Source organism: Felis catus, chromosome A1, assembly GCF_018350175.1.
Source record: "Felis catus isolate Fca126 chromosome A1, F.catus_Fca126_mat1.0, whole genome shotgun sequence".
In the NCBI taxonomy this organism is placed as follows: domain Eukaryota; kingdom Metazoa; phylum Chordata; class Mammalia; order Carnivora; family Felidae; genus Felis; species Felis catus.
The window spans coordinates 213,411,754-213,433,404 of record NC_058368.1 but is presented as its reverse complement, the minus strand read 5'-3'; the positions used below and the strand labels follow the sequence as shown (position 1 = coordinate 213,433,404).

At 39.6% G+C, this 21,651-nt stretch overlaps 1 protein-coding gene across 2 annotated transcripts in view; it reads right to left on the bottom strand.

Annotated features, from left to right (window-relative positions):
- Positions 1 to 229: 229 nt before the first annotated feature.
- Positions 230 to 21,651, bottom strand: part of GOLPH3 (golgi phosphoprotein 3) — a 50,815-nt gene continuing 29,393 nt past the window's right edge. Inside the window, exons 2-4 of one of the 2 annotated variants that reach the window (XM_023239237.2) lie at positions 17,054 to 17,185; positions 10,499 to 10,613; positions 230 to 2,148 (exon numbers count right to left, since the gene is read on the bottom strand). In XM_023239237.2, coding sequence (XP_023095005.1) covers positions 1,724 to 2,148; positions 10,499 to 10,613; positions 17,054 to 17,185 — 672 coding nt within the window. In that variant the 3' untranslated portion in view covers positions 230 to 1,723. The remainder of the gene's footprint in view (positions 2,149 to 10,498; positions 10,614 to 17,053; positions 17,186 to 21,651) is intronic. The other variant, XM_023239239.2, reaches the window with a different exon arrangement.

The window sequence follows — 21,651 nt, the reverse complement described above, 5'->3', positions numbered from 1 at the left end:
CTCATGTGGGTTCAAGCCCCACGTCAGGCCCTGCGCGGACAGTGCAGAGCCTGCTTGGGATTCTCTCTCTCTGCCCCTCCCCCACTCATGCTGTCTCTGTCTCTCAAAATAAATAAATAAATAAATAAACTTAAAAGAAAAAAAAAAGTATTACCACACTCAACTAAGGCTAAGTAAAAATTAGAAAGAAAACTATGGTAGAATACAAAAATACAAATGACATGCTTGCTCTGATTCAGGCACTTTCAAGATCATAGTTTATTTATTACTTCAGATAAAAAGATAGTATACATATTAGGGAATCCCTTAAAATTCAACTCTACAGTTATACACCATCTAGTACTTTTGCATTGAATGTTAACCAAAAAAATCTCTAAACACCTGAAAGCCCCACTATTAACATGAACTATGGTAATAAAAAATTTGACATTTAATTTGTTCAATATATAGTATTTACATTATGAAACCAATGCTGATACCATAAACAGTGATAAAGAAATAGTAAAAATAAACTTTAAAAAGCAAAGGTTTATATCCTTACAATGTGCTAATTATCATAATTGTATATAAAAATTAAAACATAGCAGAGCTTTCTGTTACAAAATTCTTAATCATCTGAGTTGTAGTCATTACTTGCTAACAATTTACATGCAATATCTGCTAAAAGTGACATTTGATTTGTTTTCCCCCAAAAAAGTATGAGTAGATAAATGACATTTAAGAGCAGACATTAATTTACCTGTGGACAGAAAAAGAAAAAACTGTACTCAAGATTAGTACTGGTCACAAGCCTCTTCCCTATAGAAACGATAGAAACATTTAAGACCAAAAATAATTCCAAAAGGAGATGCATAGGCAAAGGGTGCCATGAATGGCACAGCTCAGAAAGTCTTGGGACCAATCAGACACATCTTTTCTCTTTCCTTCAATGATGAGAGGTCTATTTTGCCATCAAATAATACGGACTGAAGCAAGTGAGGGGCACCAGGTGTACAACGAGTAAAATCTTGCAAAATACTAAGATGGAGGCAGGAGTGGCCAGAAGGGGCAATTTATATAGAATTCAAACTATATACAGCATATGTGGAATGCGGCCCACCCCGATCCGGCTTTGTGAAACAACTGGACCTTTAGGATTTAACAGTTAAAATTACAACAAGTGTAATAATACAATAGATTTACAAGGGAAACAAAATCCAAGGGGCATTTTATATTATTTACTGTGTTGTTTCAATTTAAAAATAATTTTGCTAAGTATACATCTCAACTGAGGTCTATGTATAAAATGTCCTAATAGATACAGATATTTACCTTTGGTGAGTTAAAGGCCTTTTTGTGACTTCCGTCTGAATCGTAGGCAGAATGCTAGGTGTACGTGCACACGTGGGAAAAACTCAAGTTGAGGTAATCCAAAAGATGTGCGTGTGAGGAGACTGGAGTCACTTTGAAAGTCAAAGCGTGCCAGAATCCCAAAACAGGTTAACAGTGAGGATGGCAACAAGGAATGGATTGCCAATATGGCAGTAAAACTTTTTTTGAAAACAGAAAGAGGAAGGCCTCTCGTACCAGCAGAATCCTGCATACATACAAAAAAGAAAAGCCACCCACCGTTTCATAAAACAAAAGCCAATTACAGTGTGGAAAGTACAAACTGCAGAGAACCAGAAGTCAATAGAAGAAAACCTACTGGTTTACATGAGAGAGAGAACTTCATTCTGAGCAGCTACTTGGTGAACGCTGCCACCACCGCCCACAGGACCTCGTTGGTGTTGGCCTTCAGACACTCCACTTCCGGATCTAAGTCGAGGAGCTGCCGTACTCTCTTGGTGGCTAAATCATACTGCTCGTCCAGAAGGGGAGCGAAAGCATTCTCCAGGACGTCGGAGGCGTGGGCTAGGTAAATGAGGGCCAGCAAGCGTTTGTCCATGCGGTGAGGGTCATTCACCCATTTGTCAAGAACAGCTTCCTGTACCTTCTTGATGAGGCGCTGCTTGATATTGTTGTTGGTGAGGGGATGTGTGGTCATGTCAAAGAGTAGGAAGTTCTGTTTCTCTGTTGTCAATACGCCCTTTTCCACCAGGTTTTTAGCTAATCGTTCCCGCACGTTTCTTAACTGATAATGCAATTTTAACGGATTCCATGTCTCACCTAAACAAAAGATTTCAGAAGTTAGAAATGACAGGTATTATACTGCTGACTTTATAAAGTGTACTACTAAAATAAACAATAAAATTTGATTTCCACCCCCTCTAAACAAATAAAAGAAAACTCAACTATTTTTCTTGTCAACTAAACCATGAACCCCTTGAGGGCCAGGCCTTTGGATTCTAAGCACCCGTCACGTTTTCAGGCACAACAGTTACTCAAAGGACCAAATTGAAAGCAGTCTTCAAACCAGGTACCCTAAGGTGCAAATGAGCTAAATACTAAATACATTCAGCCTCCCTCCAGCTGTTGTCAAAAAGCAACCAGAGCAAAATGTTTCTTTTCTATTTAGAAACACTAATGTGCAATAGAGACACAAAAGAAAAAAAGTTTCCTGATTAATATACTATTCCAGAAACTGCTACATAACAGCCTGCAAAGCTAGGAAAGCCTGTTTGGACAAGGCTGTTCTTTGATAACAAATTAATACAAAGCCAATTCTAGAAGGACAAAACACTTTCACCATTTTAATCCGGTCACCTATGCACATTTCCTTTCAAGACAGAAATATTTAAAATAAAACCAAACAATTTTCACGAAGATAATTTTTTTCTCTACAGAAAGACTAGAAGGAAATGTATCAAAATATTAACCTTAGTTGTCTTTGGGATAATGTGTGACAAATTTTCTTTTTTGTACTTTCTATATTTTCTGAATTATCTCTAAGGAACACACAACAATTTTTTTAATTTGAAAAAAATACTACAGCAATTTTCCAAACTGGGACGTGTTAAAGATCAACCACGGGCACTTTTGTTATATGAAAAAGCAGTAAGGTTGAAAAAATTGTTTTAATGTTTATTTATTTAGAGAGACAGAATCCTAAGCAGACTCCATGCTCAGCGTGGAACATGACGTGGGGCTCAATCCCACGACCATGCGATCATGACCTGAGCTGAAATCAAGAGCTGGATGCTTGACCAACTGAGCCATCTAGGCTCAAGGAACCCCCAGGGTGAAATTTTATAATACTGAGAGAAAACAAACTGTATTGTCTACTACAGGACCCACTAGCCACGTGGGACTATTAAATTTAAATACATAAAAAATTCAGTTCCTCAGTTGTACTAACCACGTTTCAAAATGTTCAATAGCCATGTATGGCTAATGTCTACTTACTGGACAGCAAAGAAACAGAACATTTCCATAATCACGGAGAGTTCTAGTGAAGAGTGTGATCTTAAAATATATTACTATTTAGTTGACCATAAGCAAAAGTATTTTATCATATGACTTAACAATAAAGAATATGGGGCTAGGATAGAGTAATCAGGCCTGGACTTCTACAATTAGACCCTTTGGCCTTCCATAAATAGAAACCTGGATAAAATATATGAAACCACTGTTTTCCAACACTAGTCAAAAGGCAGTCCAGAGCTGTGACCCTTGAGAGAAACCTAAGTGAGCCATACTATTGCCCAGGCTTACTATCCGATAACACGTCCCAGGGAGCAAAGCAGGACAGAAGACCTCAAACAGAGCACAGAAGTTTTAAAACAAGCAGAAAAAAATTTTAATTGAAAATTTAAATTAAACAAACTAGAAAGACAGAGATCAGAGTTCCAAGAAGGCAAGGCAGCTGAAATACAAAGGCAGAGTACTGGAAAAGAGAGAGCTATGCAGAACAAGAGCTCTAGAAACCTGTACAGTGTTCCTTTGAGTCTGGTTGAAAACAGAGTCACACAGGTTAAGATGAGAAACTCTGCAGGGGTAGGCAAAGAAAAATTAACCAAAAGCTGTAAGCTGAACAACTGTAAGTGTTCACATGGGGCTGGGGAAAATTTGCGTGCCAAGTAGCCTGAGTAGAAAGGTCTCACTGAACATCCAAGATATTCAGAAGGGACTCCAGAGGATCACACCTTAGTACTAGGCCTAAACTAGCCTTTGAGAAAAGGCTATTCTAGACCTGGCCCAATAAAGCTTAAAAACAAACTGATCCACAAGTAATTTAATTGCCTATCAAAACAAATTTCAACATTCTTTAAAAACAACAGAATCCGGCATTCAACATAGCATTCACAATGTCCAGCAATCAATAAAAATCACTAGACTTGCAAAAAGCAGGAAAATGTGATCCAAACGGGGGGGGGGGGGGGGGGGTGCGCGCGTTCAACAGAAACAGTGAACCAAATTAGACATGACCCAGAAATGACAGAGATGATGGGAATTCGCAGACAAGGACTTTCAAATGACAATTATAAATTTCTAAATAATTTAAAGGAAAACCTGAATGCAATGAAGAGAAAATAAGAGCTATTTTTTAAACGAATGATCTGGAAGTGACATTCTGAATTTATGATTCACTCTATAAAACTAGGGACTTGAAAAAAACCTGTCAAATAATGAAGGGCTGGTGCCATGAATTATTAAATTGAAGTCATCTCCTGCATTAAAAAAAATATATATATTCTTTTCCATAAAAACCCAAGCTTCCAAAAAAAGAAAAACAATCATTGCATTCAATTCCCTTGGTAACTTTGAAAAGGAAAAGAAAAAATATTTGGGGCCCTATTAGATTTTAAAACCTAATAGTATAAAAGAGAAATGTAATTAAATAATGAATTAAATTCTACTTATTTCAATTTCTAGTGTTAAAGAAACCCATACCTACATTCAATGTTAAGAAATTATTAAAAGTTACTTGATGAAGCATTACTGCCTAACAGTCGTACCAGGCGAGCTCTGGAGCCAGACTGGTTACATGTGAATTCCAACCTGGTCATTTACTAGCTGTGCAAACCTGGGCAAGGTTTCTTACCTTCTCCATTCCTGTTTCCTCAGCTGTAAAGTCAAGATAACAACTCTACCCACCTCATCAGGTTATTATGAGGATTAAATGAGTTAAAGACATATCCAGTTCTTAGAACAGAGCCTGGTAACAAGGCTAGTTATTATTTATTCATGCACAGAATCAACACTCTGAAATAATTTAATGTGTTCACAATGGCCTAAAAAAATATTAGGAACTAACAATACAAATGTAAGTAAGATATTTCCAATTCTGAAAAGTTTTTAAATCAAGTGAAGGAAATAGATTCATAATATAATTAACAAGCCTGGCAAGAATAAGATGCGTAGGACCATAAAAACAATATGAACAAGGAGCCTAGAGGGAGGAAGAAATTATTTGGGTTTGATGTAAGGGGCATTTCTAGGGAAGTTTCCGGGGGAAGAACTTTCAGGTTCAATCCTGAAATCCAGCAGGATTCTACATCCCATGAAACAAAGAAGAGCCTGCATTACAGGCAAAAGAAACAACAAAGTGGACAGGCAGTGACTACATGCAGAATATAATGAGCCCTGGAAAGGAGGAACACATCTTTCCAAAATGTTACGACTTTCATTTTTTAAATGTTGTACCAACCCACTGTCCTCCCCAACTAATGCCTGCCTGCTGTACCTTTCACCAGACAGATTGGGGTTTGTTTTCTAGTATCATCGGCATGTGGTAGCAGCCTAGGACACTAAGCTAGAATTGGCTAGGTTGTGTTTTCTGACCGTCAGAAATTTAAATAAACACAAAATAATCAATAGCAAATTTATGTAAAAGCCCATAAAAATTATAGTTCAACTTTAAAAGTAACTGTGTTTATAGTAACTGGTCAATTATCAAACAAGCACTTTTCCCTAGCAACTCATTAGTCAAATAGAAAGGTATTTATTCCATGCCCCCAGAGGGTATCTTGGCTATCTAGTTCCAAAAATGGCGGGGGGGGGGGGGGGGGGGGGGGGCAGAGGGGCAGGCGAAATCAAGATCATTCTGAGAAGCCCATAGTTAAACTTCTCTTTACAGATCTAAAAACGCAAAATCCCTCAAATGCTGCTTTACAATGATTTTCTTTTTCATTCTCATGAGAAATCAATGGGATTAGCAATTTACAACTCTGTGCTGAAGTCATACTGAGGTTTATCCTCACTGTATGCAAAATTAAATCTTATATATTACAACCAATGGAACAAGCAATGCTCATGAAGTTCGTGTGAGAAATTTCTCAATTCCAAAATATGCTAACTTACAATTTAGTGTTACTACTAAAAATGAGAAGAGTCTAAACACAGATTTACTTCAGATAAGGCATTCATTCCATTTATGATTGGACCTTCTTCTGGCTATAGTTTCTGCCTCAGAGAAGTAATAAAAAGGGACTCAGACATCATCTCCCTTTGCAGCAACTTCCTGGGAAGGGCAAATCTCTCATGCTCACTCCAATAAAAAGGTTATTCAGACCACCTCAGATATTTGAAAAACAGAAATCTCATGTGCAGAAGGCTGAAATAGTGCAGATAATATGCAGATGTTGTTTACTATTTTTTAAACTCCCCAAAAAAGTACAATAAAATAACTGAGTGGTGAAAGTGTCTTGGCATCCTGACATTTCTGCCATTTATTTTAAGAAATAATAATAAATTAAGCTAAATCCAAAGAACAAAGTCACCTCTGAGATTAGCATACTTAAGGCACCGGTATAAACTGGGATGGGAGGGTAGCTGGATGAGTGAATACACAATTAAGATTTCCACCTAATTTAAAATGTATAGAATGTATTTGTAGTTCACTTTTTTGTAAAGGAAACTGTGAGAAGTCTATGCAGAGAACACACGGTTCTTTATGTCCACTGCCCAAAAATTACTTCAGTGAAAATGACACACTGACAGGTACCTTAATAATTTTGCTGCAAAAAACTTCTATATTCCTTGACTTGTGTTGCAAAACCAAAAGCAGCTTTGTTCATACATCTGGCAGTCTAGTGACGCCTTGTGATCAAACCGGTCAACTACAAGTCTTAAGATTTCACAAAGTCTAAAGCATATTAACAACACTAAGCAGTATTTGCCTCAAACATACGTATATTTGTTAACTTTTAAATTAATGAGATATGTATTGTTTGAAACAATTGGCAGTTTTAGCATGTATAAATGTACAGTGTAAATAATAATATAACGAACACTTGGGGCCTCCTACCCCGGGGAAGTCAGGCCCTACTGTGCACTTAAGGTCACCAACCACCAGACCAGCTCCATCTAACCCCTCTGAACAAGAGCACTTCCTTCCTTCTGTCTCATTCTTACCCTTTAAAGACCTAATCCAAGTTTTGCTTCCTCCTCCAAGTACCAAAGATCCCCACAATTTCTCTTCTTTGAGCGACTGTACTTTCAGAGAACCATATTGTTAAACCTTAATCAGTTATCGAATTATTACAAATACGCAAGTGTTTCCCAAATGGATTTTAAGATTCTTCAAGCACTTCCTTGATCACAGCACCTGTCAGTATAGCGATAAAAACTGGTATTTGCCACCACTCATTACCTGGAAGCAACTTAAAATTTTAAGAATTTAAAATTCAACAAATGAACATTTAAAAATGGTCAAAATGGTAAGTGTTATGTTGTGTATGTTTTACCATAATAAAAAATATGCTTTTTAAACAAAATCAGCAAGGTACTAACAGTACCTTCCTGGGGCAGAAAACAGATGCTTTCTTCTTTTAAAAGAAATTTACTTTTTTCTCCTCTCATTCTGGATTCTCTCCTTTTAAGCTGAAATTACAGGTCATTTCCTAATATGTCCGAAACACATAACTAAGATGCTACAGGTGATATTCTAGCATTTACAGCCACTCTAAACTTCAGAGGGTACTGCTTTTTTTTTTAATTGCCCTAAGTATTAGCCTCACAGTTTATCCAAATTCCTAATTCAAATGGACACTCTGAATTCCCAACCCAAATGGACACTCAGAATCATTTGCTGAGAATGAAGCGGCCTGTGGCTGACTCACAGCATGAGTGATAAGTCCTCAGGCTTCTGGGGCTTTGGGGTTGCTTGTTTCCGGAGCTTAGCCTAGCCTAGCCTACCCAGTACCAGGTAGCATGAGATAATTTTGAAAACTATTTTGTTTCACAAAATCTTAAGTGTATTTAAATACTTCGGAGAGGGGCGCCTGGGTGGCGCAGTCGGTTAAGCGTCCGACTTCAGCCAGGTCACGATCTTGCGGTCCGGGAGTTCGAGCCCCGCGTCAGGCTCTGGGCTGATGGCTCGGAGCCTGGAGCCTGTTTCCGATTCTGTGTCTCCCTCTCTCTCTGCCCCTCCCCCGTTCATGCTCTGTCTCTCTCTGTCCCAAAAATAAATAAAAAACGTTGAAAAAAAATTTTTTTTTAAAAATAAATAAATACTTCGGAGAAAGTTTTAAAGACTTCTGCCATCTCTTCATTCTCTTCCATCAGGGGAGAACGGTGCAAGAGAACAGCCCAACTTGATTCAATCAGCACTGATATTGAGCAGTGACAAGTTACTTTCATAAAATGTTACGAAAGAGGTAAATTTAAGATGTAGCCACGTTACATGTTGAGATTCACTCTCCCAGCATGCCATACTTGCATTCCCTACTCCTTGCATGCTTACTTGCATGACAGACATGTATATTGTCAAAGGAAATTTAGTTGTGTAAGACAAGTTAGTAAACCAAATGCCGATGTGCCATTAGCACGTATAAGTTTATATGAAGAGACTGTTGGTAATGGAGGGGTCTGAAAACATCTCCATGGTGCTAAGTGGCACCAAAGTGGGTATCAGTAACGTTAAGACAAGACCCAACTACATTCCATACTCTGACTTACCTGCCAAAAAAAATTAACTTTGAAAAACCCTGTTTTTCGTCAGTGGAGAACTTAACTACAAATTCTAATCTGCGCCACCAGAAGTGGTAATGCACCAACAGCAGCAGCACAATCATGAGCATGACACAAAGACTGCTTAGGCCAGTGATCTCCTGAATGATCCATCAAGGTGCAGTTAGAAATTATCAGCACTTCTATTTTTACCTGAAAAAAATATTTGCTAATACTGAATATCTAGAGTTAACGTTAATGCCCTCATTGAGTCTCTGTCAATGGCCATATGTCATCAACAGGCATAAGTGGAAGGCTAACCCAAAGAGGACTGACAACATGCTGGGCAATGTGACATACAGTACTGGTACATGCTAAGCAAGAATCTAGTTTTAATCAAACCCTGATCAAATGGGCAATTTTTTTTTCATTTTTTTTTTAACGTTTATTTATTTTTGAGAGGGAGAAAGAGACAGAGCGTGAGCAGGGGAGGGGCAGACAGAGGAGACACAGAATCCAAAGCAGGCTCCAGGCTCTGAGCTGTCAGCACAGAGCCCGACACGGGGCTCGAACTCACGAACTGTAACATCATGACCTGAGCCAAAGCCGGACGCCTAACCAACTGAGCCGCCCAGGTGCCCCAAATGGGGAAAATTTCTCTTACTCAATGAAGTAGAAACCACCTTGATCAGAAGATCTACAAGAGGATGGCCAAAAGAAAAATGTTCGAAATTAATGAAAACAATCTTGTAAGTTTGCTTTCCATCAGTAAGAAGAAAGAATGAACACTGCCCTAAGCATAAAGTACCCACTGTTGTCCTATTAGCTAAGAATGGAGTATGTGTGTTCAATTTTTAAATACACACAAATGCAAAACTCAAAATCTTTTACTGAAAGAACACCTCATAATAGAATTATTCTTAGAAACTGTTTTGTAAGTGGGAAAAAGAAATTACTTGTAAGAAAAATGACACAATGTTAATTACCAATCTCACAACATCTAAATGTTTTTAAAAGTTAAAGAGCAGTGAGGCACCTGGGTGGCTCAATCAGTTAAGTGTCCAACTTCGGCTCAGGTCATGATCTCACGGTTCGTGGGTTCAAGCCCACGTCGGGCTCTGTGCTGACAGCTCAGAGCCTGGAGCCGGCTTTGGATTCTGTGTCTCCCACTCTCTCTGCTCCTCCCCCACTCACGCTCTGTCTCTCTCAAAAATAAATAAACATTAAAAAGAAAAACTTAAAGAATGGTGGAAGCTCTAAGGAAGAATATTCTGTTTTACTGAACATGTATCTGCTTGTTAAAGGGAGTGAAACTTTTAAAACTACTATTTTCCCCATTCAGTGACTAATAACTTTTAAGTCTGCCTAAATAATAAGCTTTTGGCTATTTTGTGTAAGTTATTCCCAAAAGGATTTTAAACTTTTGCAAAAATCTTTTTTTTTTTTTTTTTTTTTCTTAAGAGGCAGCAGGAACAGGAGAGAAGGGCAGAGGGAGAGGGAAAGACTCTCAAGCAAGCTCCATACTCAGCAAGTAGCTCGGCTGCAGGGCTCAATCTCAAGACTCTGGGATCATGCCCTGAGCTGAAATGAAGAGTCAGATGCTCAACCAACTGACCCACCCAGGTGCCCCTTTTTACAAAAATCTTTTAAACAGAATTCAGCTTTTAGTTTATACACAAAAGCTTACCACTAAGTAATTCAATCCAGTTCTGGACCGTTTCTGGAGGTTGCGTCTCCTTAACGTGCTTTAGAGCTTCATCAAGAAGAACATCCCCCGTTGGAGCATCTGACTTACAGATCACCTAAAATGTAAGCAATAGGAATGAAATGATCACGAATTCTTTTTTCTGACTTCATCTCTTTAAATGAAAAACTTAATTATGCAAAAACTTCTTGAAGTTCTTCACACAGTGTGAACGTTCAGATTTCAAATTAATTCTCTATTCAGAAATCCAACGTTGAACCTAACCAGATTAGCCACAATCATGAATGAAAATAAAGTGTGCAAGAATTAGTAAAGACAAATGCCAGAACAGTTGACACTAATTCTTTTCATTGCTAAACCTTAGGCTATTTAATCAAGAAATTCATTTTTTAAACATTTATTAGTTATAGAAATAAACTCAATTATATATAAAAATTCAGTATATGATATATGTGGCATTTTACAGCAGTGGAGAAATGAATTTTTCAATGTTACTGAAACAAATGGCTAGCCAATTAGGAGTAAAAATTAAGTAAGACTTGGCTCCTCAAGAGCTTATGCCACAATAAAAGATAAAAATTTTAAATATGAAATATAATTTGGCAGGTGAGAAAGTTTTTTTTTCAAAATTGTGACAACTAGGGGCGCCTGGGTGGCTCAGTCGGTTAAGCGTCCGACTTCGGCTCAGGTCATGATCTCACGGTTCGTTGAGTTCGAGCCCCATGTCGGGCTCTGTGCTGACAGCTCAGAGCCTGGAGCCTGTTTCAGATTCTGTGTCTCCCTCTCTCTCTCTGACCCTCCCCCATTCATGCCCTGTCTCTGTCTCAAAAGTAAATAAACGTTAAAAAAAAAAATTTTTTTTTAAAAATTGTGACAACTAGCAGAACCTTGAATATACCGATAGGTTTGGTAACACAATTGTTACACTACAAAACTTTAAAAAAAAAAATTTTTTTTAACGTTTATTTATTTTTGAGACAGAGAGAGACAGAGCATGAATGGGGGAGGGTCAGAGAGAGAGGGAGACACAGAATCTGAAACAGGCTCCAGGCTCTGAGCAGTCAGCACAGAGCCGGACGCGGGGCTCGAACTCATGGACCATGAGATCGTGACCTGAGCCAAAGTCGGACGCCCAACTGATTGAGCCACCCAGGTGCCCCACTACAAAACTTTTTAAAGTTAAGATGGTTATAGACTCACTCCATCTAAAAGTGGAAAAAGACAAGACTGGGGAACAAGAAGAAAATGCTATTTACTGCTTTGGCCAAGCATTAGATTTCTGCAGCCTTCACGGAGTTCTTGGCTAAGAAACAAATTTCTGGTTGAAATTCTCTATAATCAAATTGTAATCTGCTATATTACTTATGTTACCTTTATTAAAACATTACAAAATCTAACTATTATTTTGTAAATGCAGCAGTCTTCCTTAAACTTATCCTCAACAATTGTCCTTACCTTTCTGTTCGATCTTCTGAAAAGTTAAAAAAAATATATGAGATCTCTGTTTCTGAGACAGCATGACCCAACAGAAATATAATTAGAACAAATGTAAGCCACAAATTTTTTTAAACTTTTGTAATTATTTTAAAAAAGAAAGACACAGGTGAAATTAATTTTAATGTATTTGCTTTAACCCACCATAGCCAAAATATTGACATGTAACAAATATTTTTAAATTGAGATATTTTACATTCTTTTCCATAGTAAGTCTTCCCAACTCCAGTGTGTTATTTACAACATGCCCCAGATGCACTAGCCACATTTCAAGTGTTTGGTTCACAGACACCATCACTGTAGCTAGGGGCTACAGTGTTGGCAGATACGGAACATTTTCCATCATCACAGAAAGTTTCGCTGGACAGTGCTATTCTGGACCATGCTTTTAGTTAAGGGGTCAAAGAGAAGAAAAAAGGAGAACCCTGGGAGAAAAAGTTGTATCTTTATACACTGTAGTCTTGCCACCACTTCTTACTTCCCACTTGCTCCTTAAATCCACTGCAATCACCTCATGCCCACCTTCTGAGATGGGTCTTCTATCAGGTCACAATAACCTGGGTGTAGGTGGGGCTTTTTTCTTATGAAATTCTCTCACAGATAGATTACTCTTCTCTATCACCTCTGTAATTATGCTACTCTACTTAATCTAATAATCTTTCACTTGTATTAAGCTTCCTAACTAGCCTCCCCAAACTATTTATAGCCCTTTTCAATCCATTCTCCTGATTTCAATTTTTTTAATTTATTTAAATCCAAGTTATTTTACATATAGTGTAATGATTTTGAGAGTAGTGATTGATCACTTAATTTATCATATGTAACACTCAGTGCTGATCCCAACAAGTACCCTCCTTAAAGATGCTCATCACCCATTTAACCCATACCCCCTCAATGACCTTTCTAAAAGGCAAATCTTAGCTCAACAGTTTCTGCCTAAAAGTCTTCAATGTGTAGAGTAAATTCCAAACCCCTTATCAAATTTCAGCAATGTGTGGACCACTAGTAAATATGCTCTCCCCACACCTTTAATTTCTATTTAGTGTATTTCTCCTTAGAGGAGAGCCTCATTCTTAAATATGAACAGATAACCAAGGATAACAAGATACTAAAATAAAACCTTCAACATGGAAGAGACCAAAAGACAGAAAATAAGAACTCTGAAGAAACAAAATAAATTTTCAAAACAGCCGTAATATCCTTAGAGATTTAAAGGAAGATATTACATCCCTAAAATAAGAAGGTGTGATTAAAAGACAAAACAAAGCGGGGGCGCCTGGGTGGCGCAGTCGGTTAAGCGTCCGACTTCAGCCAGGTCACGATCTCGCGGTCCGGGAGTTCGAGCCCGCGTCGGGCTCTGGGCTGATGGCTCAGAGCCTGGAGCCTGTTTCCGATTCTGTGTCTCCCTCTCTCTCTGCCCCTCCCCCGTCCATGCTCTGTCTCTCTCTGTCCCAAAAATAAATAAAGGTTGAAAAAAACAAGAAAAAAAAAGACAAAACAAAGCAAAAAACAAAAATAAAACACACGAAAACAAGAAAAGGTCCCTGGAAATCAAAAACATGAGAGCCACAATAAAAAACTCAACAGAGGATTAAAAGGTAAAGGAGCCAAGAGAATGCCAATTATACCTCAATAAAGCTAGGAAATTAAGAAACAGAAAGAAAAAAGACTAGTCAAGAGGTCCACATCAAACTTATAGAGGTCTAGAAAATGGAGCACAGAAGATACAAAAATAGAAGAAAATTTTCTAAAACCAAAACTAAACACTTCTACCACGAAAGAGCTCATGCATAATGATTTTCAATATACGTGCTGTCACAGTGAGCACAGCATAATGAATTTTAAAAGACCCACATCAAGGGACAGCGTACAATTTCAGAACACCAGGGAAAAACAAAAGATCTGAAACACTTCCAGACTGGAAAACAAGTATCACACAATGAATGAAAACCAGAAGGGCACCAGACCTTAACAGCAACTGTGCATACCAGAGGACAATGGGGAAATGACTTCAAAATTCTGTGGGAAAGTAACTTAAATGCAACATTCTATTCCCAAACCGTCAAATAAAAATGAGGTAAAGAAATTTTCAGGAATGCAAAGTCTCAAAACATTTCCTCCCTCCAGGATAGAAAAACAAAAAATACTAGATCCAGAAAACAGGGGGTTGAAAGCAGTAAAATATGACAGGAAGTTCCAGTAGCACCAAATCATAACCAGTCCAAACCAATGTACTTGAACATTTGAAAATTAATAATGCTAAATTTTTTCCAAGGGAGCATGTGAGAAAAAAGAGATAGCTACATAGAAAAAATTATTTTTTAATTTTTTTAACGTTTATTTTTAAGAGAGACACAGAGAGAAAGAGGGGTAGAGGCAGAGAGAGGGAGACACAGAATCCGAAGGAGGCTCCAGGCTCTGAGCTCGAACTCACGAACCCTAAGATCATGACCTGAGCTAAGCAGGACACTAAACCGACTGAGCCAACCAGAAGCTCCAAAAAGATTTTTTTAAAAGAAAATTATGAAAACTCTTAAGAAAAAAAAAAAATGAAAGGAGAATATAGGATCTGACATAACTCTGCAGGCAATAGTAACATAATTATAATACTATAAAGTAATTGTTATGGTTTTGCTCAAAATTACAACATAACCCTATTAGGAAAACTGGGGGTAGAGATAAGTAGTATGTGAGAGAGCCAAATATTCACCTTTTCTTTTCTTTTTTCCTTTTTTCCATCTTTCTTAATAGAAAGTAAACAGCATTTCAAAGTGACTAACCAAGAGATGGCAGGGGCCCCTGGCTGGCTCAGGCAGACAGCATGTGACTATTTATCTTGGGGTTGTGAGTTCGAGCTCCATGTTGGGTGTAAAGATTACTTAAAAATAAAATCTTAAAAAAGAGAGAGAGAGAGAGAGATGGCAGTATAAACTCATTAGCAATATGGAGAAAAATGCCAAAAGAAGTAACTAAGAGAACAGCAAGTTAAATAGTGGTCTCCAAGAGGTGTTCATGGCCTAACCCTTGGAACCCTTTACTTTTCAGCAAAATCCCTGTAGATAAGATTAAGTTAAATTAGATCTGGAGACGGTCTGGATTATCCAGGATTAATTAGATCAGGATTATCTAGGAATGAAAGCATCCTTATAAAAAACATACAATGCAATGAAAGCGTCCTTATAAAAAACACACAAAGGAGAGACACAGAGGAGAAAGGAGTGTAAAGACAGAGCACAGAGATGCAGTCAAAAGTCAAGGAAACCCTGGAGCCAGCAGAAGCCAGAATTAAGACACAGTATCCTTCTTGAAGCCTTCTATGAGAGCATAGCATATGCTGGCCTCCAGAACTGAGAGAATAAGGATCAGTTGTTTTAAGCCATCAAGTTTGTTATAATCTGTTAAGGAGACCCTGCAAAACTAATACAAGGACTAAGAAGGACTGCCTCTCAGGAGCAGGACTAAGGAGTGGGTAAAGGTGAATAGAAGATTGTTATTTTTTGTTGTAACTTTTACAATTTGATTTTATAACTATTAATATGTATTACTTTAATAAAATCCATCATTATTTTTAGGTCAATAAATTAAATCATATGGAGTATTTTTCCAAAAAACACATCAACCACCTAGTTAAGGTCACACCAACAATGAACTGAAACAGAAAGCCCGTGAGGTAGGGAACATGTGTCTCTTGGCCTCCACTGTACTCCCAGGGTCGAGCAGTGTATGGTAGACTTAAGCACTAAGTCAATATTGGACAAATGAATAAACGAACAAAAGAGCAAATAATCTGCTGATAACCAACACAAAGCTAGCTCTTATTCCCACAAAAAGAACCAGTATCAAATCTTTTCATTTTAGGTCAGGGCTTCATAACATTAATGTCAAATTGTTTATAATTACTATAATCAACAGCAATCTATGTGTATGTTTTATTGATAGCTATAATGGCAAATTCTTAAAGTTTTCCTCCATAAATCTACGGTTACACAGTAAAACAGAATAAAATTTATATTCTGCTTTATGATACAGTTCTCTAAAACAGTAATTTTAAAACCAATCTCAGGCCAGCTCATATAACTCTACTTTGCATGACTAAAAGTAGATTTAATTTTAAAATCCGATGAGGAATATGTTCTGCTATACAATGTTTACTTTGCATATAATTTTCAAGAACATATAAATGACTCTCTTTCCTATAGGATTATGGCATATCAATCAAAAAACATTCAGTTTTGATCTAAAACTATGTAGATTTCTTGAAGATGCTGTATTAAAGAAAAAACAGTTCTGGGCACCTGGCTGGCTCAGTCAGTTATGCATCTGACTTCGGCTCAGGTCATAATCTCAGAGTTCGTGAGTTCAAGCCTGGTGTTAGGCTCTGTGCTACAGCTCAGAGCCTGGAAGCCTGCTTTGGATTCTGTGACTCCCTTTCTCTGCCCCTTCCCCGCTATTTCTCTCCCTCTCTCTCTCTCCCTCATAAATAAGCATTAAAAAGCTAAAAAAAAAATTGAAAAGTTTTGAAAACATCATGCCCCCCAAGAAACACAATGACAGACTAGAAGAGAAACAGTTTTGAGTATTTCAGACTGAGGATGGAGTTAAGAATCCTAAAAACTAGCCAAAAATAACGATTTATACAGCCTATCACACTAGAGAAGGCAGAGATCTAAAAAGCACATATTCATATTCTGCTAAAAAGACCAACAGCCCATGGACAGTTAATTTGCACAATAACACCTTTGAGTTTTAAAACTAAATTATGTCAGGTCTTTCCAAATTATGGCTTTCAGAAGGAAAATGAAGTCTAGAGTCTTTCTGAATATGTGAGATGCAGTGGCCAGTGAGCCTGACAATGAATTACATGAGTCATTACGTACAAAGAACTAAGAAACCAAAAGTACAAAAAAGATATGGAAATACGACTTCCAATAAAGTCTTAACTTTAAAATCAACTTCCTAGTTAATTCTTTAAAGGTATTAGAAATTTTCACTTTTAGTCAGCACAAACTCTTTAACAAGGATGTTATTTAGCACTCCTCTTACCTTTCTTGTTAACAGACTTTTACGTCTCATTCCACAAGCCTCTAGTTGTAACCTTCCTCTCAGTGCTAATTCAATTAACATACAGCCACGTAATCCAGATGATATACAGTCATTCCAAAATGATGTGTAACCCTAGTTTAAAAAAAACAAAAAGAAAAGAAAAGAGCTAATTTATTTTGAATTCAGATTCAAAAACAAATATTTTTAGGCAAAGTTATTTTTGGTACCTTTTACCTTTATCTTTTCATTATTATAATTTTAAATAAAATACTAAAAACTTACAATTGTTATACATTACTAATCTAGAGTTTCAGGTGTTTATTGTCTTTTCACCACTAACCCTTACATGCAGTTAAACAAATAACTTTGGAAGTCAGAGGTTTAAAACTATGTCTCTCATTCTTCATTAAGTGTTTTCTAGGCTCTTTCAGATTACAAGGACCAGAGCTCACTCACGCAGTTAACTCCTGACTGTAGTTTATTATCAGTACATATGGGCAAGTTAAAAAGATCCGGAAAAACAATCTAGCCCAATGTAGCCTCAAAGAATATTGAAACATCATTCATTCTTTTTAGCATAAAAACACAAAGCTAATTGTTTAATGCTTATTTATTTTGAGGGGGGAGGGCCAGAAAGAGAGGGAGAGAGAATCCCAAGCAGACCCCACACTCAGCACACAGAGCCAGACATGGGGCTCAATCTCATGACAGCGTGGAAGTATCACGACCAGAGTAGATATCAAGAGTCAGACGCCTAACCAACTAAGCCACCCAGGCACCCCCACAAGATTAATTTTGAAAAAATATATTAGCAAATTTATGTGCTAGCCCATGCCTAAAGCTCTGAATAACAAACAGTAAGGCAATCAGATGCTCCAACAGAAATTTAAGGGCAACATGCGAGGTGGAAGAACCACCAGACAGAAGGAGACTGACAGACTATCTAGAGATCTGGGGATACTCATATCAACCAGACGAAGTCTGGGCACTATTTGAGAGCAAATAATTGGGAGTCCTCCAAAATATGAAGCTATGAACTTTGCCAACTACTAATCTAAAGCCCCCTACTCTGGGGACACCTAGATGGCTCAACAGATTACACATCGACTCTTAGATTTTGGCTCAGGTCCTGATCTCACAGTTCCTGAGACTGAGCCCCACTTAGGGCTCCATGCTGTGCGCTAACAGAACACAGCCTGCTTGGGATTCTCTCTTTCCCTATCTCTCTGCCCGCACCCCCCCCCCGCCCCCCGCTTACTTGCTTGCACGCACACTCTCTCTCAAAAAATAAAATAATAAAATAAAATAAAATAAAATAAAATAAAATAAAATAATAAAATAAAATAAAATAAAAAATAAAATAAAATAAAATAAAATAAAATAAAATAAAATAAAAAATTTTTTTTAAAATGTAAATAATAAAGTGCCTAACTCGGAGGAGAAAGGAGAACTTCTAAATGGTTCTCAGAACCTAGTAACATATAGTCTTGGTAGGAGGGAGAGCAGGCCAATGGATTCTCTGAGTAATAGAGGGTCTAGGATTAGGGAGGGACCTAGCCCTTTGATTCTGGCACTTGTTCAAGGTCAGTCTTGGTACTTTGCCAGGTCACAGTGATCAGCCTGTATACAGATGGTGACTGACCATCAAGGTCCATGAGATTCCACTATCAGCACAGGGACTTAAATTAGCCTAATAAACTACCACTCCTGAGGGAAAAGGCTTTGGGAAAGTGAGAATTTAGATTAAGAGAGCCACAAAAGAATAAACAAATTAGCAATTTAAAGAGGTCAATTTAAACTCTTTTTTTTTTTTTTAATTTAGTGTGTGTGGGGGGGGGGAGAGGGAGGAAGGGAGGGGGAGAGAGGGAGGGAGAGACAGAGGGAAGGAGAGATGGAAGGAGAGACAGAGGGAAGGAAGGAGGGAGGGAGGGAAGGAGAGAGGGAGGGAGGGAAGGAGAGAGGGAGGGAGGGAAGGAGAGAGGGAGGGAAGGAAGGAGAGAGGGAGGGAAGGAAGGGGAGAGAGGGAGGGAAGGAAGGGGAGAGAGGGAGGGAAGAAAGGAGGGGGGAGGAGGAGGGGAAGCAGAGAGAGGGGGAGGGAAGCAGAGAGAGAGAGGGAAGGGAAGGAGAGAGGGATGGAGAGGAGGAGGAGAGGGATGGAGAGGAGGAGGAGAGGGATGGAGAGGAGGAGGAGAGGGATGGAGAGGAGGAGGAGAGGGATGGAGAGGAGGAGGAGAGGGATGGAGAGGAGGAGGAGAGGGATGGAGAGGAGGAGGAGAGGGATGGAGAGGAGGAGGAGAGGGATGGAGAGGAGGAGGAGAGGGATGGAGAGGAGGAGGAGAGGGATGGAGAGGAGGAGGAGAGGGATGGAGAGGAGGAGGAGAGGGATGGAGAGGAGGAGGAGAGGGATGGAGAGGAGGAGGAGAGGGATGGAGAGGAGGAGGAGAGGGATGGAGAGGAGGAGGAGAGGGATGGAGAGGAGGAGGAGAGGGATGGAGAGGAGGAGGAGAGGGATGGAGAGGAGGAGGAGAGGGATGGAGAGGAGGAGGAGAGGGATGGAGAGGAGGAGGAGAGGGATGGAGAGGAGGAGGAGAGGGATGGAGAGGAGGAGGAGAGGGATGGAGAGGAGGAGGAGAGGGATGGAGAGGGATGGAGAGGGATGGAGAGGGATGGAGAGGAGGAGGAGAGGGATGGAGAGGAGGAGGAGAGGGATGGAGAGGAGGAGGAGAGGGATGGAGAGGAGGAGGAGAGGGATGGAGAGGGGAGGAGAGGGATGGAGAGGGATGGAGAGGGATGGAGAGGGATGGAGAGGGATGGAGAGGGATGGAGAGGGATGGAGAGGGATGGAGAGGGATGGAGAGGGATGGAGAGGGGGAGAGGGGGGAGAAGGGGAAAGGGGGAGAGGGGGAGAGGGGGGAGAAGGGGAAAGGGAGAGAGGGGGGGGGGGGGAGAGAGGGAAAGGGGAAAGGGGGGAGGAGGGATGGGGAGAGGGGGGAGAGAGGGGGAGAGAGGGGGAGAGAGGGGGAGAGAGGGGGAGAGAGGGGGAGAGGGAGGGAGAGGGAGGGAGAGGGGGAGAGAGGGGGAGAGAGGGGGAGAGAGGGGGAGAGGGGGAGAGAGGGGGAGAGAGGGGGAGAGAGGGGGAGAGAGGGGGAGGGAGGGAGGGAGAGGGAGGGAGAGGGGGAGAGGGGGAATGGGAAGAGGGGGGAGGGATGGAGAGAGGGAGAGAGGGAGAGAGGAAGAGAGGAAGAGAGGGAGAGAGGGGGGAGAGGGAGAGAGGGGGGGAGAGGGGGAACGAACCCCAAGCATGACCTGAGCTAAAACCAAGAATTGGATGCTTACCCAACTGAGCCACACAGGTACCTAGGCTAATTTAAATATGAGGCAGGGGAAGCAGAAATTGACTGAATTTGAGAGAATACTTTTAAACTTAATAAACAATAGGGGTCTGATTAAATTAATACTGCCATAGGTTTAGTGAAGTGGCTACTGAGATCAGTTAAGTTACAGAGGTTAGGTAATGCCCACAGCCTATGTACCCATGCCACCTAAAGCCCTGGGAAGCCTGGGAATGGATTCCACATGAAATCAAAGTTACAGATATCTGGCTTCTACTGACCTGGACACAGAGATGGAGCTCCCAGGTAAGCCTCTAGCAACTGCAAACAACAGAGTGCACCTCATGAAGCAATAATGGATGTGGACAGTACCACGCCCTGTCTGTCTACAAGTCTGGAAATTCCAGATGAACTGTACTGAGAAGCTCCCATTTGTTAGCTAAGGATGAAATTACGTCTCAATCTCAACTACTCCCAAGGTAACTGTGTATCCAGACCTTAGCCAACAGCAGACTTTAAAAACTTACATGAAGTGAACGGCTTTTAGGCATCACCAGTAGAAAACATACAATTAAAATCACATGGGAAAGTGGACTAATCAGCACAGACAGTTCTGTAGCAAAACATGATCAGGAATTAACCAAGTTGAGAGAGGGGAGGGAGAGGAGGAGTACTAAAAAATGCAAGATTAAATTTAAAATTTTGAATGGTGGGGCACCTGGGTGGCTCAGTTGGTAAAGTGTCCAACTCTTGGTTTCAGCTCAGCTCACGATCTCACGGTTTCGTGAGTTCAAGCCCTGCGTCAGACTCTGGAGCCTGCTTCAGATTCTGTGTCTCCCTCTCTCTCTGCTCCTCCCCTGCCCATACTCTGTCTCTCTCTCCAAAAATAAACACTAAAAAAATTTTTTTTTAATAAAAAATTAAAAACAGAATCTCTTTTTGTAACGATGTTAACTAAATCCATTTTGGTAAACATTTCACAATATTTGTAAAACAAACCACCATTCTATGCTCCTTAAACTTACACAACAATGTATGTCAATATTTCTCAGCACTCCTGCAGGGGCAGGGGGGTGGTTAGTATCTCTAAAATTGGGATGCATTTCAAATAAGATGGTATTTTAAAGGAAATGCCACATTACAGTTATTGAGCCTAAACCCATGGAAGAGAGAAGAGACATGTGGCATAGGCCCCACATGTCCACAGCGATGTAGTGATGTCAGTTACCTGGAGTACTTAAAACTTGGTACAAGACTGGATGACTG